Source organism: Sinocyclocheilus rhinocerous, unplaced genomic scaffold (genome assembly GCF_001515625.1).
Source record: "Sinocyclocheilus rhinocerous isolate Xijiao unplaced genomic scaffold, SAMN03320098_v1.1 scaffold77, whole genome shotgun sequence".
Lineage (NCBI taxonomy): Eukaryota > Metazoa > Chordata > Actinopteri > Cypriniformes > Cyprinidae > Sinocyclocheilus > Sinocyclocheilus rhinocerous.
This window is the reverse complement of record NW_015635045.1, coordinates 405,905-422,618: the sequence shown is the minus strand read 5'-3', so window position 1 is coordinate 422,618 and position 16,714 is coordinate 405,905. Positions and strand designations below refer to the sequence as shown.

Below are 16,714 nucleotides of genomic sequence, written 5' to 3'. Positions count from 1 at the left end.
TTGTCAGAGCATCACCCCAGCTTTCTGGAGGTTGTTGGTGATTTTACAGACATGTATTTTAGGGTTCATTTTCACAGCTTTCATCAACTGCTGTTGTTTTTCTCAGCCGATCAGGTCGTTGTTGGTTGCGGGTGGGGTGACTCTTGATTTCTCCATGCCCTTTGTTTTTGCTATAGCTCTAATTGACTTCCTCCTTTCTTTTAGCATCCAAATTGCTTGCTTTTCTCTCAAAGTCAGCTCCAGGTTTGTGTGTGTCGTCATCGAATGCAAGACTGCAGAAGCACTGCAGAATGCAGAAGCAACGGATATAACTGATATGACACATTCCCTGCTTTTAATATCTGAACAATTAATGCAACAGGAAACAGCTGATCACTTAGAAAGACCTGTGAGGCAACTGTTCCAAACTGAAAAAGTGCTGATCTTCTTAGCTGGTAAACCATTTATGTGTTGAAACACCCAATAATAAAATGTGACATTCTGTAGTTTTGTCTCATATTCATCTTTTAATCATATTTACAGATTTCTTGACTCCACAGCAAAGAGAGCAATTTTGTCTTTACTGTCCCAATACTTATGGCGGGCTCTGTATTTGAACAAGCTTTTATATTTTCAGGTTTTACTTTAAGTTAGAGATTTACTGATTTAAAGTGATTATTTGTTTTTTATTGGTTCTCGATTTCTATTTAGCTTTATTTCAGTTTTAGTAATTTTAGTACTCCAGCTTAAACTATTTTAGTTATAAGTTGCTAAGCCCACATTTCTGATTTTCATTTAAGCTTTTCATCTAATATTTACATTTTATTTTTTTCAATTAACAAATATGATTTTATTAGTTTTAGTTAACAATAACAACACTGCATGAACTAATAAATGGTACTGAAGGCTTTTGTGACCTTAATCAGTGTAGTAGTTTAGTCAAAGACACAGATTATGAATTTGATCAGTTAACTGTCTAATAATAATAATGTCTAATATAGCCAAAAATGTGTGTAATTCCAGTTATTTCTGTGGGGATGAATGTTCTTAAGAATTGTACTTTCAACTTCAACGTCTGAAGAATGTCCCTTTTTATTTCAGTATAGCAATGAGCCTGTGCACACGAGGTCTGTGTAGAACTGGTTTACTGAGTCTGGTGCGGAAGGACTTGATTGGCTTGCACAAAGTCTAGACCTGAACCCCACTGAACACCTTTGGTATGAACTCTCTGTTCCAATTCATCCCAAAGCTGTTCAGCGGGATTTGTGCAGGCCAGACTGTTGCAACAAAGTTGGAAGAACCCAATTCAGTACAGTTACTGCAACAGCCAAACCTGATGATTAGAAGGGGCTGCACATATAACGCTGGGTCATATAGTGTATGTATTCTGTGATTTACCTGCACAGAGAAAGCTTGGCAGACCGGCATACAGCAGATGGTCATTGTCAGGTAGGATGAAGGGGCAGCTGGCTGTGACCACACCACAATAGTGCTTGCATGGAAGCCACCTCACACACTGCCGCTGAGGAACCGGAAAATATTCTGTACAGAGCCAGGCTTTATACACTGCCTGAAACACACGTTACCAAACTATTATTCAGATTCAAATGCATCTACACATATCATGTCTATACGTCATCCAAAGTGACTAAAAAGAGCATCTCACCTGACACAGGTGTGTTTGCGCGCGCACTGAGTAGTCATCAGTCATGAATTTGCGCGTAAGGAATTGAAACTCCTCATATTTTTCCTGAGCGTGTTGGTCGAGTCGGATGTACGCGTGAACACAAGCGCTGCACAGGTCCCCGTCCTCTGGTCCGCCGCTGAACAGGTCACGAATGACACGCGTCAGACTGCAGTTGAGCCCGTCAGGACCGGTCATGCTCTCCAGTAGGTCCGCTATTGTGAGCGCGTCGCAAAAGGACAAGCTGAAGTTCCGGAAGTACTCCAAAAACGCGTGTGGCGACACCGTGGGCACCGGCACAGAATAGGAGGAGCTCACCAAGCCGCTCTTTTGCCGGTAAAGCGTAGAGCACGAGGACTCCAGAGGCGCGCGACGCCGCGCGTCAGCCTCCACGCACTTTGGCCCGTTTTCCGTCAGGTTGCTCAAGAGGACCCCGCAGTCCTCATCGCGAAGGCCCGTCTCAGCGTCGTGACTCGCGTTGCTCCACGTCCTCCGTTGAGTCCGGTCTCTCGAGCGGAGCTTGCCTCCCGCGCAGAGCCAGAGGTGATCGGACAGCAGCGCCGTGAAAAAGAGCAGCGACGCGAGGCTCATGCGCCATCTCTGCACCTTCTCCGGCTCCGCGCACGGTTTGTCGATGGATTCGGTCACGCGGCAGATTTCTAACTTGGCGTCAAGTTTCCTTCCACAGCGCCAGGCGCCCGTGATCATATTTTAGAGGGAGACAAAGCGCGAGCTCACATGGGCGGGTCTCCTCCGCAATATTCCCCACCGCGACGTTTACATGATGACTCGAAGCGTCCCTTTCACCTGCTGCTCAAAATCAAGCTGCACTGCAAACACCTGCGTCTGAATTACCGAGACAGTGCATGATAAAGCACCTGCCGCGGGACTCCATCACCTACCCCGCATCTCCTTGACAACACATCGTACGCAGCCGCGTCTTACTCATTCACGGGCATCTCTGAGGCGGCGGGGCGAAGAGCTCGTGCGTGTTTGTCTGTCTGTAGGGGGCTTGTCATCTTTCCGCGGTCTCCTTCACCCTGTCGCCATATTCGCTAGCACTCAGACGAACCCTGAGATGTTTTAATTGAAGGCGGGGGTGTGGCGCGTGCGCTGTCGCGCGCATCCTTGCCTCCTCCATTGAAACTTCATTCACTACGCGCTCACCATTTAATTCAACAGCGCGCATTGTTGCCCACCCCACCCTGCGAGGAATCACCCCGCTCGCCTAGCTCGGCTAGACACACAGATCCCGGTTACGAGCGTAGAGGGGTAGTGTGCGTGAGGAAATATATAGACTATAAACGTCCTCCGGTCATTTTCATCCGTTTTCGGTAAAAAATTACCCTATAAATACCACGACGTTTTAGCAGTGGAACAAGGCTCAAAATACCTGACAGAATCTATCTATCTATCTATCTATAGCTACACAAAGTAATCAGTTTCATTTAACACAAATAGCCCCTCACACACAGTGGAAATAAAAGGCCATCTGGGGTAAAAGACCCCTTGTAATTTTGAATGTGATTTAATATTACATGGCAATAAAAACAACTACAGCACTTTCCCAAAAACCTATAGTACCGTAATTGTTTCGCAGTAGTGAGGATGAATGGATTTATTGCAAGGGAAGTGCAAAGTGGGTACTGACTGCTCCAGTCACAAAGCAAATGTATTTGTTCATGCATTAACTACATTTGTAGCTAAGATGTACAGTTCATTTAATGGAAGTTATTTTTCATATTGTGTGAAATTAAATATGGATTTAAAAAAAAAACAAAAAAACTAGGAGTTCTGTCCCAAAGTTTTTTTTTTTTACCAATTATTTTTACTTCAATAATTTTCTATCATAATTTACTGTATGGGAGTCTAGATAGACAGACAGACAGACAGACAGATAGATAGATAGATGCATGAATGAATGAATGTGTGAATGACATGAATTCTGTCATATAAGACAAGTCTCTTCTTTTTACACTAGATGGCGCTATAAACCCAATTAAACTGCAATGCGAAACTTGGCGGCAGTAGCTGAGAAAATGTGGAGGGGCTCTGTTGAGTGTTGAGAGGAGAAGGTGGGATTTATCATCTGGACTTTTGATCCTGTGCTATAATAAGCCTTGAGAGACTAGGTGTGTTTCCGGGCCGAGCTCCGTCCAGATCTTTTACTGGTTTTAAATAAACTCTGGAGCATTTGCAAGCCCTGCAGGTCTTATAAAAGAGTTAGTATTCTCCTCAAACAGCATGCATTTTGAGTGCTTTCGTAAGAGAGAGATGACTGTGTCTCCTCTTACGACTTGACGTTTGAGGTCATGTTAGTTAGTAGCAGAATTTATCCAGAGTGAAATACACAATGCTAATTACAGGGAGAATCCTCAAGGTGCAACTTTTTTAGTTCTTTTAGATCACAGGTCTTGGTGCCGTGGCTCTCAATCTTTTCCACAGACAAGCAAGTACATGACTTTTTCTGCACATCTATATGCAAATATGATGTCCCTCTTCAGTGTGGTTCAGTCGACTGAATTTTAAGATGAACTATGTTCGAGCATGTTTGTAATGGTACATCAAGATTCAGCAGGGAAATGCTGCTTCCTTGTAAATGTCACAATCAAGCCCACATGGGACTGGGTGTAATGAATTCCATTGAAATCTGCTGAACCTTCGGTGGAATACAGTGTGCCCATATTTCATGTGGGTCTGCTTATGGTATCACAATTGTATGATTTTAAAATTCAGTATACATATTATTTATGATCCATAAAAATCTGTATGTATGTGTATATATATATTATAATTGAATTGAATTGAATTGAATATATATTATAGGTGCATCTCAAAAAATTAGAATATCGTGAAAAAGTTTTTTTTTTTGTAACATTTCAAAAAGTGAAACTTTCATATATTCTAGATTCATTACATGTAAAGTAAAACATTTTAAAAGTTTTTTTTTCTGTTTTAATTTTGATGATTAGAGCTTACAGCTCATGAAAGTAAAAAATTCTAGATTCATTACATGTAAAGATTTTTTTATTTTTTTATTTTGATGGTTAGAGCTTACAGCTCATGAAAGTCAAAAATCCAGTATCTCAAAATATTAGAATATTTACATTTGAGTTTCATTAAATGACCATCCCTACAGTATAAATTCCGGGTATCTCTTGTTCTTTGAAACCACAATAATGGGGGAAAAGTGCTGACTTGGCAATGGTCCAGAAGACGATCATTGACACCCTCCACAAAGAGGGTAAGTCACAGAAGGTCATTACTGAAAGGGATGACTGTTCACAGAGTGCTGTATCAGAGCATACTAAATGCAAAGTTGACTGGAAGGAAGAAATTGGTAGGAAAAGGTGCACAAGCAACAGGGATGACCGCAAGCTTGAGAATACTGTCAAGCAAAGCCGATTCAAACACTTGGGAGAGCTTCACAAGGAGTGGACTGTATATGTATATATGAATTTAGTACTGTTCTTCAGATAAAATAAGTACAATTTACCCTGATCATACTGTTTAAAAAGTTTGGCTCTTAAATCAGTTCTCATTGGTTCTCATTTGTTTTCTTGCCACTGTTATCTTTTCCTAGGTTTTTCTCTTTTTTCTGTCTTGATATGCATACTCTTTAGCTTTGTGCTGTTGAGAGGACTGAGAGAACTTTTGCGTGTATGTTAATTTTTTGAACGAATTACCCGACCCCTCCACAGTTTTATCCAACATGGGGTCACAGTTGAGAGGGCATAAGTCAAACTTCAAAGATGAGATGAAGATCAAATGAAACACACACCAACAAAGAGCACACATGCTGGCATTTACATACAAATGGATGCAGAAACACTTCACATACACAGTTTTAGATGAGAGAGAGTTCTACTGAACAATCTTATACTGCACAGAAAATAAAAAAAATCATTTTATTATCCTGATTTTTGAGGTGAACGTTAATTGGTTTTTCACTGTTGTTGTGCCTTTGATTAGGGGTTGAAGTATATATAAGTGCCCCCCTCATCCACATTACTGAGTTACTCATAAAGATCCTTGACATCTGACCCCTGATAGATAAAGGTCAAGTTGGGAATGTGCAGAGGTTTGCTGAGAACACCACACTTATCAAAAGACACAACTCCATCTATCTTTATGAGTGTCATTCTCAGAAAGTGAAAGTATACCGTGAAATATGAAGAGAAGTATTTTTGGATATAAAGCAGTGGAATTTATCCTGTATGTGGTGTATAAGTCTGTGCATTAAAGAGAGTTGTTGCAAGACTGCAGTTTGTCAGAGTGACAGAAGAGGGCAGCAGAATCTGCATTACATACCTCTGTGTGGAATGTGTGTGTATGTGTACGTAATGAAATGTGCTGATTGATTCTGTGCTTCGGAATTCTCAGAAATACAACCCACTGCTTCATAAGGAGCCACAGAAACCGCAAATCTGCACCAAAAACACCCTTCAGTTAAAGAGTTTCTTATGACAGCATTCAGGTTCCCTTTAGTCAGAATTGATCTCGGTCTGCTCTGTTAACACTTACAGCACACACAGGAACTACATTTAAAACGCGTTCTATTTTATTGTTTTGATTTCTCACATTAAAAGGACTACAACTGGACTGCCATCACCTTTGTCTAGCATGTAAAGTGAAGAAATGAAGAATGTTTCCATGGCTTATTTATGGATATTAACAGTATTAAATCATTTGTAGAGATTTATTAACTTTGGTTAAAGAGCTAAGACTTGTTTCCCCACAATTTTGCTAAAGGCAAACCTCTCTGTGACCTTTCTCTTTCTTCTTGTAACCTTTACTAACCTTCTCTTCAGGTTTGTCCTTCAACAGACAAGAGATACATTTGTTTGTCTCCTTGTTAAAACACTAATAGTTAAACTGCAGTGATGTTTATCTTTGGATAAAAAGTCTGCTTGAATATCTGTTGTGAATTTCATGAGACAAATCAAACTTGATGTCTGAATTAGAAATAGCTTACCTAATGGCACACCTGCTCATATTTTCAGGATTCTGTGTGGGTCTGTTTCTGATCCTGACATTTAAATGCATGTATCTATATGTAATCTGTATCTACAGTATGTAATTCAAGAAACATTACAAGAAAGAAATATAGAATTTTACAATAGGGTTTACTTTAACAACATTAGTTAAATACATTAACATGAACTAACAATCAACAATACTTCTACAGCATTTATTAATCTTAGCTGATGTTAATTTGAACATTTTTAAGAACAAAAGTTGTATCTGTTAACATGAGGTAATGCAAGTAACATGAACAGGATCACTTTTATTAACAGTTTGCATGCTGCAAAAATACATTACCCAATGTTAACAAATTGTAAAACGTTACTCTTTTATTTAGCCAGGATGCATTACATTGTTCAAAAGTGACAGTAAATGCATTTATAATGTTACAAAAGATTTATATTTCAAATAAATGCTAAAACATTAAACAGCACAATTAGTTTTAAACACAGATAATATTAAGAAATGTTTTTGAGCAGCAAATCAGCATATTAAAATGATTTCTCAAGGATCATGTGACATTAAAGACTGGATGAAAATGAATTAAAATTAATTAATGACTGCTGAAAATGAAGTTTTGCCATCACATATAAATTACATTTGTAAATATATTAAAACTGAAAAGACTTTTTAAACTTTAAGATGTTTGGTTGTATCCAAGATGTTTTACTAGTAAAAACTTCATCCATCTACTGCCATGTTATCCATAAAGACAAGTGAGCAGGGCCAGCAGAAGCCCCCCATGTCCAAGCCATGAGACCCCACACTGTGATTCACAGATGGAGTTGAGTGATGGCCTGTCACAGTTTTTCCCCAGACTCCCACAATACTAGCCATATTCATTTCATTAGTCTTTTCGTTTTGAATTAGCCATAAACATGTTCCTGGGTCTGATGTGTGGCATTTTGGTGGAGTATCATTGTTTGCCTAGAAAAATTATTTCAAACTCACACAAACAGAAGCAACACCTGCAGTTAGTAAGTCAAACCCGAGACATGTGAGACCCAACATGTTGTGTGTGTGTGTGTGTGTGTGTGTGTGTATGTATGAATGAATGAATGACAATGGAGTGTGTGCTTCTCTTGAGGACTGCTGTTCTGAGCTGAAGTTTGGAGAGCCAGTATCCGCTCAGCTATACAAACAGTGACTCACAATTATATTACAGCCTGTGTGTACGGGTGTGTATCTGAATGTGTGGTCCACGGCCCTGTACACCTTCCCCAATGACAGAAAAAATATCCTCTTTGCCAAGTTACATTAGTGTCAGTGCAAAGAGGAGGTGAGGTAAAGCATGCGCAATCACATGGTCGATCAGATTCAGTGTGAGTGTTTGTGTGTGTATGTGTGTAGATGTGGGATAGAGAAAGATAAAGGACTTTACAACACAGCACCAGGAAAATTACCACCACATCCTGTCTCTCTACATCCAAGGAGGTCTGTAATATCTGGAGAAATCTGTTAATATTCCCATTTATCTCAATGGCAGTTGCTGGCTGGCATAGGACCCCGTGGAAGTAAGCAATCGGCAAGTTGCCATCTTTTCTTCAGGTCAGTCACCTGAGCTGTAAATGCCATTTGACTAATCATTCTTGAGTTGATTGGCTGTTGGCACCACAAGAGAGAACTGTGATGGACAGGCTTAAGTCCATTTCACACTTTTAGAGAGAAACAGGAAAAAATGACATACTCTATCGCTCTATCGAATAAAATTTTGGGGCTGTATGATTTAAAAAAAAAAGCTTTTAAATGGAGTGTCTTATGCTCACCAAGGCTGCATTTATTTAATAAAAAAATACAGTAAAACAGTAATACTGAAAAATATAATTACAGTTGTCTATTCTAATAAATTTTAAAATGTAATTTGCACTTGTAATGACAAAATTGAATTTTCAGCAGCCTTTAGTGTAGTATTCAGTGTCACATGGTCCTTCAGAAATCATTCTTGGTGCTTAAAAAACATTTTAAAAATGTTTTTACTGTAACCTGTGATCAATTTAATGTGCTCATGCTGAATAAAAGTATGAATTTCATAATCAATCAATTTATCTATCTATCTATCTATCTATCTATCTATCAGCAAGATGTACTTACAGCATCTAGAAACAGATGCTAACTGTTCATACTGTTCAACACTTGAACACTTCTTTGTGAAATAAATACACTTACTCTCATCCTTCACACACACACACACACACACACACAACCTTAAACAAAAGCAAGTGGTGTATTTAGATTGGGTGAACAGTAAGATGCGCTCATGTGAAGAAATGACATTCAAGGACATTTTCAATTAGCTGTCTGCGTGTTTTGTTTTGAACAGGATGGTGTTCGAATTTACACTTGGCAATGAAATGACACCATGTGTCTGATTTTACCGTCATCTTATTTAGTCCTGAACTGTCACATATATCACAGATCTGGCAATTTGCTCAAGATGAAAGAAGGAGAGAGACAGAGAGCTGTGCTGGCTGGGTAAATTACTTTTTTTTTTAGCACAAACTACAGAAAGACACACGAAACAGACACTGTGGGCTTATTTTCATTAATGTTTCTCAGGGTTGACGCACAAACCAATGCAGCATTTCCATGGAATACCATGAAAAAAAATATGGTTTGAATAAGTGAATAAATGAGCGTGTGTATGCGTGTGTGTTATTCTAGAGACATGCCACAGAGCGCTGTCTCAGAGAACACACACACTGCTGTATCCTTTACCAACGTGTCTTTCCCTTTGACCCCTCGGTGCTGACGGATTCATCGTAAGCGGTTGCCTTCCTGCTAAGAAAACTTTTAACACCTTCTATTTGTACAGATGTAGGCATGCAATGCTCACTCTCACACACACACAGCTAATCATCTTACAATTCGTCTTCTGTAGTTGCGCCTTGGCTTTCACAGCACAGAGATGTATGTTACCCTAGATACCTAAATGGACAACAGCTAAATATTTAAGATATTTAATACTGAATCATATGATCTGGACAGCACCCAGATTTAAGCTCTGCTTTACATATCCAAAAGCGATCAAGTGTGAATGAGTGTGTGTGTTATTTTGATGGGAAATCGGGCTGTTTTTGTAATCTGGGGTTGCAGTTATGACCATATTCTTTCGCAATTAGTCAATGAGGCTGGAGAGAAAATGTGAAAAGAGAGAAGAGTGGGAGGACAAAAAGACATTATGTGAAATGTGTTGATAAAAGACATTCAACAGTGGTTTGTGCAAGAGTGTGTGAGTACATCTGTATCATCACTGTCTGCTCCCCAGAAATTATATGAAAGGATCAACCTCAGAGGCTCTACACTGTGAAAATCTGAGGGACTTCAAATCCCATGGTGCCCCACTGAAATAACAAAGGAGAGAGACCATGAACTGGTCCAACATGGAAAAAAAACTCCTACAGATGAATGTATTAGAAAGACATAAAAACTGTCTCATCTGTTCTTATCTTGGAATAAAAAAAAATGCTGTCTGGTAGATAATATTAATTATAATATTTATATTTTAATAAGTACTTAATTTAGTAATATCAAAAATATTGAAGTCACAGTGAAATGGAAGCAGCAACAAATCTTTTCTTCTGTATTGTGACGTATATCAGAGTAAAAAATAAAAAATAAAATATTAGGAAATAAATGTGAGTGAGTTTTCAATGCCAACTTTAAAATAAACATATTAAAGTAAGAATTTGATTAAAAATAGTTAAAATAATAGTTAAAATGTAAGTGTTATAAATGGATAAAGTATTTAATTAAATAAAATATAATGAATTAAACTAACTTTATGTTTGTATTTATAAAATACATCCAAATATTTAAGAATTCCATTTTGAAGTAAAATTCTTTTGTGAAAATTAATATTTGAAATGTGACTGAATCAACCTGGCCATGTTTTTTTTTTTTTTTTTTTTACATTGGATTACATCAAAATACATTTGTAAAAGTCAGATTAGGTAGAAATAACTACTAACAACTGCACATATGCCTAGTTTACAGTGTAATGTAAGACACACACACACACACACAGGCTATGTAAAATAAATACACTGTGACAGATCTAATATCAAAGCACTTCTCATGAAGTGCAAGCTTAGGAAACCTTTCCGTCCGTTCCTCTTTCTCGGTTTCAGTCTTTTTCTTCGTTTCTGTCTGACACACATTCCTTTGCATGTCTCAGTCTCTCTCTGCCTCACTTGGCCCTTCTGTATATGAATGTGTGAGACAGAGTCCCTTTTTGTGTTTCTTTGTCTGTCTTGCTTTGTTAACACTCTCTTTTTCTCTCACATTCACACACGCATAAAGCGAAGAATCGTGTAGCTCCAGCTGACCCGTGGAAAAGTCAAAGACGGAATTAGAAGAGACTTCAGGAAGCAGCCGCTTACTTGTGATGCAAAAACGCAGTGAAGCCAAAACCCCCATTTTGGTCAAAACATCCAATTTACTCATCAAAGTGTTTAGGCTGCCGCTGCTGCTGATGGCTGTGACAAGGCCAGAGAGGAAGATGACAGTGTTGTGCTTTGACTTCAGCAGTGAAGGGTGAGGCTTCATGGCTGGAATAACACAGTCGGCCCCCAGCACATCTCTAATAATGGCAACACACTCTTGAAACCACAAGCGAGCGGCGTGATGTGATGTGACATGACTAAACCAGAATGCTCAGTGCAATGATGTCACATCATGGCTAAATAAAGAAAAGACATTATGTAAATAAGCCCTCTGACCTGTTAATTGAGGCGTAAATCCTCAAGAATGAGATTGTTTAAAACGTCCCAAAAAAAACAAAACTAAAAGATACAGTGCAACGCAAGTGCAGTGATTGATAGATTATACTTTCATATTCATTATATTTCATACATTTTGAAGTTGTTGACACATGCTGAGGGTGTTTTCCTACTAAATCACTACAGAACATAAGCCATACTTATAGAAAGCAAATTCAGATTAAAAGCAAACTCGCACTCCTTCTTTCTCATAGCTGGCGGCGTGTATTCGCTGTCCAGGACAAACAATGATCTTAATCCTCGGCTGGTTTTAGGCATGTTTATAGAAGTGAACTGCAGTGGTCTCTGCGGTTTGCGAAACGAAGCCTCTCCCTTGCACAGGCGAACGCGTTATGCTGTGAAATCTCTTCTCTTAATCAACCACAGACAACAAGAGAGGAGGGCCGCAAATAATAGTACACGCTGAGCACTGCAAAAACAAACATCCTGTCTGTGGAGGACGCATATCTTCCTATTTCTCTTCATATCTGTCACTATTTATTTGTCCTGAGACAGTAGAAGCGATGCCGTTTCATCTCTTGCTCTCAGCATGTGCAGATTCAGCCCTTACCGTGCCATTAAAGGTTCAGTCTATAATGTAGCATTAGAGGGTGGAGCATTACCAGTAGCAACCCATACTGACATAAAAGACCTCAGAAAGCCCCTCTTTTTGCATAACTGTTTATTTTGCATAACAAACGTATTAGGAAAGGGGGAAGCTCTACTCTGGGCCTCCATGCTGGGTTTTAGTAATGCAGCCCACTTTGAGGAATTGTAGTATTTTGTTAAACTCTAAAAGCGACTTCATTAATGTTTAAACCAATGCAGGCTTGTTTGAAAGTAGAGTTCTTGTTTGGAGGAATCATGTAATCAGCATAGTTCTGCATAGATGTCTGATCAGTCTTGTATCATTAGTATTCATATGTAACATTTACACATGCAAACTTACTATACTGATGTATTAACAGCATGTGCACAGCTTTAGATGCTTTAGCAAATATTTTTGAGCCCCAAACACTTTATAACAATATAAAAATGTAATTAGCAGATAATGATTTTTGTTACAATGCTATTATATACAGAAGACAGTGTTTAAATGAATGCAACACTTGAGTATGATGGAGAATGAGGATGATTATACATAAAGAGTTAAATGATGGCCTTTTTTCTCAAGCTGAGCTATCATATGGTTTCTGACGAGTTGGAATATAATGCAATTATAAGTAAATGGGTTGCATTTATGGTCATTTTTTACAGCCGCAGCTGTCCCATAGAAAACAAAATGATTATTCAGTGACGTTTAAATCATGCCAGAATTTCCTTTCATTATCACATTTGAAAGCTTAGCCTCGTGTACAAGGATACAATCCTTCTAAACGAATTGAATATGGTACTATAAATGACACAAAGCAGAATGAAACTGTTATACTGTAATGTCAAATTAGGTAAACGCGTTACATATACAGTATGATGGCATTGAATGTATTTAATTAACGTCATTGATTAAAAACAATGAAATCTATTTATTTCATGAATTAAATATTCTATGAACCTAAAAGTATTATTCAAACATTTTAGTTGCTGACAATGTGTTACACTACTGTTCAAAAGATTAAAGGTATAGTTCACCCAAAAATGAAAATTCTGTTATTAATTACTTACCCTCATGTCGTTTCAAACCCAGAAGACCTCCGTTCATCTTCAGAACAAAAATTAAGATATTTTTTATAAAATCTGAGAGCTCTCCTGTGGTACTCTCCAAATTGGTGCTAGGGTGACGCGTAGGAGAAGAATGGTTGAAAAAAGTTATTTTTGTTTTCTTTGCACACAAAAAGTATTCTCGTAGCTTCATAAAATCATGGTTGACTACTGATGCCACATGAACTATTTTAACAATGTCCTTACTACCTTTCTGGGCCTTGATCATGGTAGTATCCTTGCTGTCTATGAAGGGGCAGAGAGCTCTCGGTTTTCTTCAAAAATATCTTAATTTGTGTTCAAGACGAACAAAGGTCTTACGGGCTTGGAACGGCATGAGGGTGAGTAGACAGTAATCATGTAGGATAAGCTATTCTGAATAAGTGAGTTTTGAGTTTAGCCTTGAATTGGGATAACGAATCTAAGTTAAGGATGTTAGCTGGGAGAGAATTCTAAAGGCGAGGAGCAGCACGGCTAAAGGCTCTATGACCCATGGTGGTTAAACGAGCCGTGGGTGTATGGAGAAGACCCAGTGAGGAAGAACGAAGGGTTCGAGAAGGGGTGTAGGGCTGAATAAGATCTGAGAGGTAAGTTGGAGCGAGGTTATGGAGAGTTTTATACGTGAGAAGAAGAATTTTAAATTCAATGCGAAATTTGATGGGAAGCCAATGAAGCTGTTTAAGAGATGGAGTAATGTGTTGTATAGATGGAGTCCGGGTTATGATACGAGCGGCTGAATTCTGAATCAACTGGAGTTTATGGAGAAGCTTGTGTGATAAACCAAATAAAAGAGAATTACAGTAGTCGATGCGAGAGGTGACAAGTGAGTGAACTAGAATGGCAGTACTGTGTGGAGTAATTAATGACAGAAATTGCATTTTTGGGTGAACTACTCCTTTAATACTTTTATTCAGTAAGGATGCATTAAATTGATCAAAAATGAAAGTAAAGACATTTAAGACACAAAGGATTTCTAATTTAAATAAATGCTGTTCTTTTGAACTTAAAAGAATTCTAAAAAAGTTTTCATGGCTTGCATAAAAATATTTATCAGCACTGTTTACAACATTAATAATAATAATAAATGTTTCTTCAACAGCAAATCAGTCTATTAGAATGTTTTTGGAAGCATCATGCCACACTGAAGACTGGAGTAATGACTGCTGAAAATTACATTTTAAAACATATTCAACTACAAAACAGTTATTTTAAATTGTAATAATATTTCACAGCATTGCTGTTTTTACTGTAATTTTGATTAAATAAATGCAGCCTCGTAAGCAAAAGAGACTTTGTTTAAATACACTAAAACATCATACCAACCCCAAATCTTTTAACGGCAGTGTACGTTTCAGTGTGCATGTAAACTTGTTCACTCAGAACAAGGTTTCAACAGGAGTAAGTAAACTAATAGACTAGCATGAGATATCTCAGATTAATCCTGTGCTAATGCAACGGCCAAACATTTCAGCAGAGAGTACAGCCAGACATGAAGCCAGAGACCACAGCCAAAAGGGTTGGGAGCCAAAGCGAGGCCGGGCCGAGCCCTGTTACAAACCCACACTCAAAGAGCTGGCTTACAATTCCCTGCACTGTCAAGTCCCTGTTGGACGAGGGAAAAAGAGGCTCGGTGACAGCGAGACAGCAGCACATGTACGCAAGTGAGAATGGGTATGCTGTTAGAAATATCATTTAATTTCCAAAGCAAACAGTCATCAAGTTCATGTACAAGGCAACACCCACACATACACAAAACACAAAGACGGAGAACTATCTGCGGCCACAAAAACAATATGGTTCGGTATATAATGTGGTTAGTTGATTGAAGGCCTTTTTGTGTGTCTTTTCGCTGTTCGCTCAACTGTAAAATGATTTGAAATAAATAGAAAGCAATTCTTTTTTTTTGCGGTTATTGAGATTCACACAAGCAAGCTGTTTTTCTTTCTCCGTTTCTCTCTCTTGTGCAAAATACTCCTTGTCCTTTGAGAACACTTACGGATGTTGTTGTCTTAAAAGCCGCATGAGGTTCAAAGACATGAAGAAATACCCACACTGCTACAGAATCATTCACATGTGCACAAAGCATACACACAACGTCACACACACACACACACACACACACACACACACACACCACACATAACACGTCATGCTGTACTGCATGCAGCTGTTTGTAATTCACACTCTAGGATAAATAAAAAGGTTGGTTTTGGGATGTTTGGGAAATCTAAAGGAGCAGCTGTATCCTCTCAATATGAACAGAGGAATAAAGGTGCGCGCACACAAACACACACACACACACACACACACACACACTTTCTGGGTAATGAATATGAGAGATGTGAAGAATGAAAATGTGTATGTTGCTCCTTTGATGAAAAACTGAGAAAAACCACCAGATGAAAGAAATGTCCAGCAATGTGTTTTCTTTCTAAATGATCTATTTCATCCCAGCTCTCTTAATGAAGGACTGAAATATGATTTCATCAGCCATGATAAAGAGAGGGCATTTAGAAATGAGTGCAATGTGTGTGTGTGTGGTTATATGAGATGTTCGGCGTGCACGCTGCTCTTGTCTCAGAGCCACTTAGCTCTGAAAACGGAGAAGAAAATCTATCCGCCCCTTTCTTCTCCTGCAACCCTGAAATCAATCTTTTGTGCAATGAGATATTTGCATTTATTTGCCTGGTTACCTTCACTAAACAAGCCATAGGAAAACATGGGATACTGATCATGCAAATGCTGAAAGTGTCAAAATAAAACACGTATCATGTTGATACACTACATGCAAACAGACATTTGGTCACGCACTCTAATTCTGGGGTTACTGAGAGACTGAAAGGCAATAACAGAGTGGTCAGTTCTTGTAATCAGACGAACAAATCGAGTGGCTTGTTTATTTTCTGAGTAGAATTCCCAATATGACATATGCCATATTTTGTAAAACACTATAGCCATAACAATGTGTACAGTTTTCAGATACAGAATACTCAGTTTTGAAGTCAACATGAAACAGTATGCACAATCTAACACAACAATGTGAGGTAAACTACTGTTTAAAGGATTGAGGTAAACAAGATTTTTTAAACAAGGCTCTAATATTGTGAAATATTATTAGAGTTTAAAATATCTATTTTCTGTTTAAATATATTTTAAAATATAATTTAATTCCTATGATGGCAAAGCTGAATTTTCAGCAGTCATTACTCCAGTCTTCAGTGTCTGTCACATGATTCTTCAGAAATGTGCTGATTTTCAAAAGAACAGTGTTTATTGAAATGAGCATCTTTTGTATCATTATAAATGTCTTTACTGTCACTTTTACATAAAAAAAATCTTACTGACCCCAAATTTTGAATGGTAGCTTATTTGCAATTTTATTCAAAGTGTGTCTGCTGCTTGTTGATTCTCCTGCACAGCCAACAGAAAACAAGACACATACTAAATGCAATGAAATTCGAAAAGCATACAGCTCTGAGGTGCCATTTCATTTACAAAGAATCACTTCAGAACTTTAAAAGCCACAAAAGCAAGCAGAAACTTGAGGAAAGAGGAAAAATGTTCACAAAAT

General features: G+C 38.3%; 1 protein-coding gene across 1 annotated transcript in view; it reads right to left on the bottom strand.

Annotated features, from left to right (window-relative positions):
* Positions 1 to 2,390, bottom strand: part of LOC107746345 (transmembrane protein FAM155A-like) — a 4,738-nt gene extending 2,348 nt beyond the window's left edge. Inside the window, exons 1-2 of the mRNA XM_016560501.1 lie at positions 1,646 to 2,390; positions 1,378 to 1,549 (exon numbers count right to left, since the gene is read on the bottom strand). Of these exons, the coding sequence (XP_016415987.1) occupies positions 1,378 to 1,549; positions 1,646 to 2,371 (898 nt within the window). The 5' untranslated portion in view covers positions 2,372 to 2,390. The remainder of the gene's footprint in view (positions 1 to 1,377; positions 1,550 to 1,645) is intronic.
* Positions 2,391 to 16,714: the final 14,324 nt, after the last annotated feature.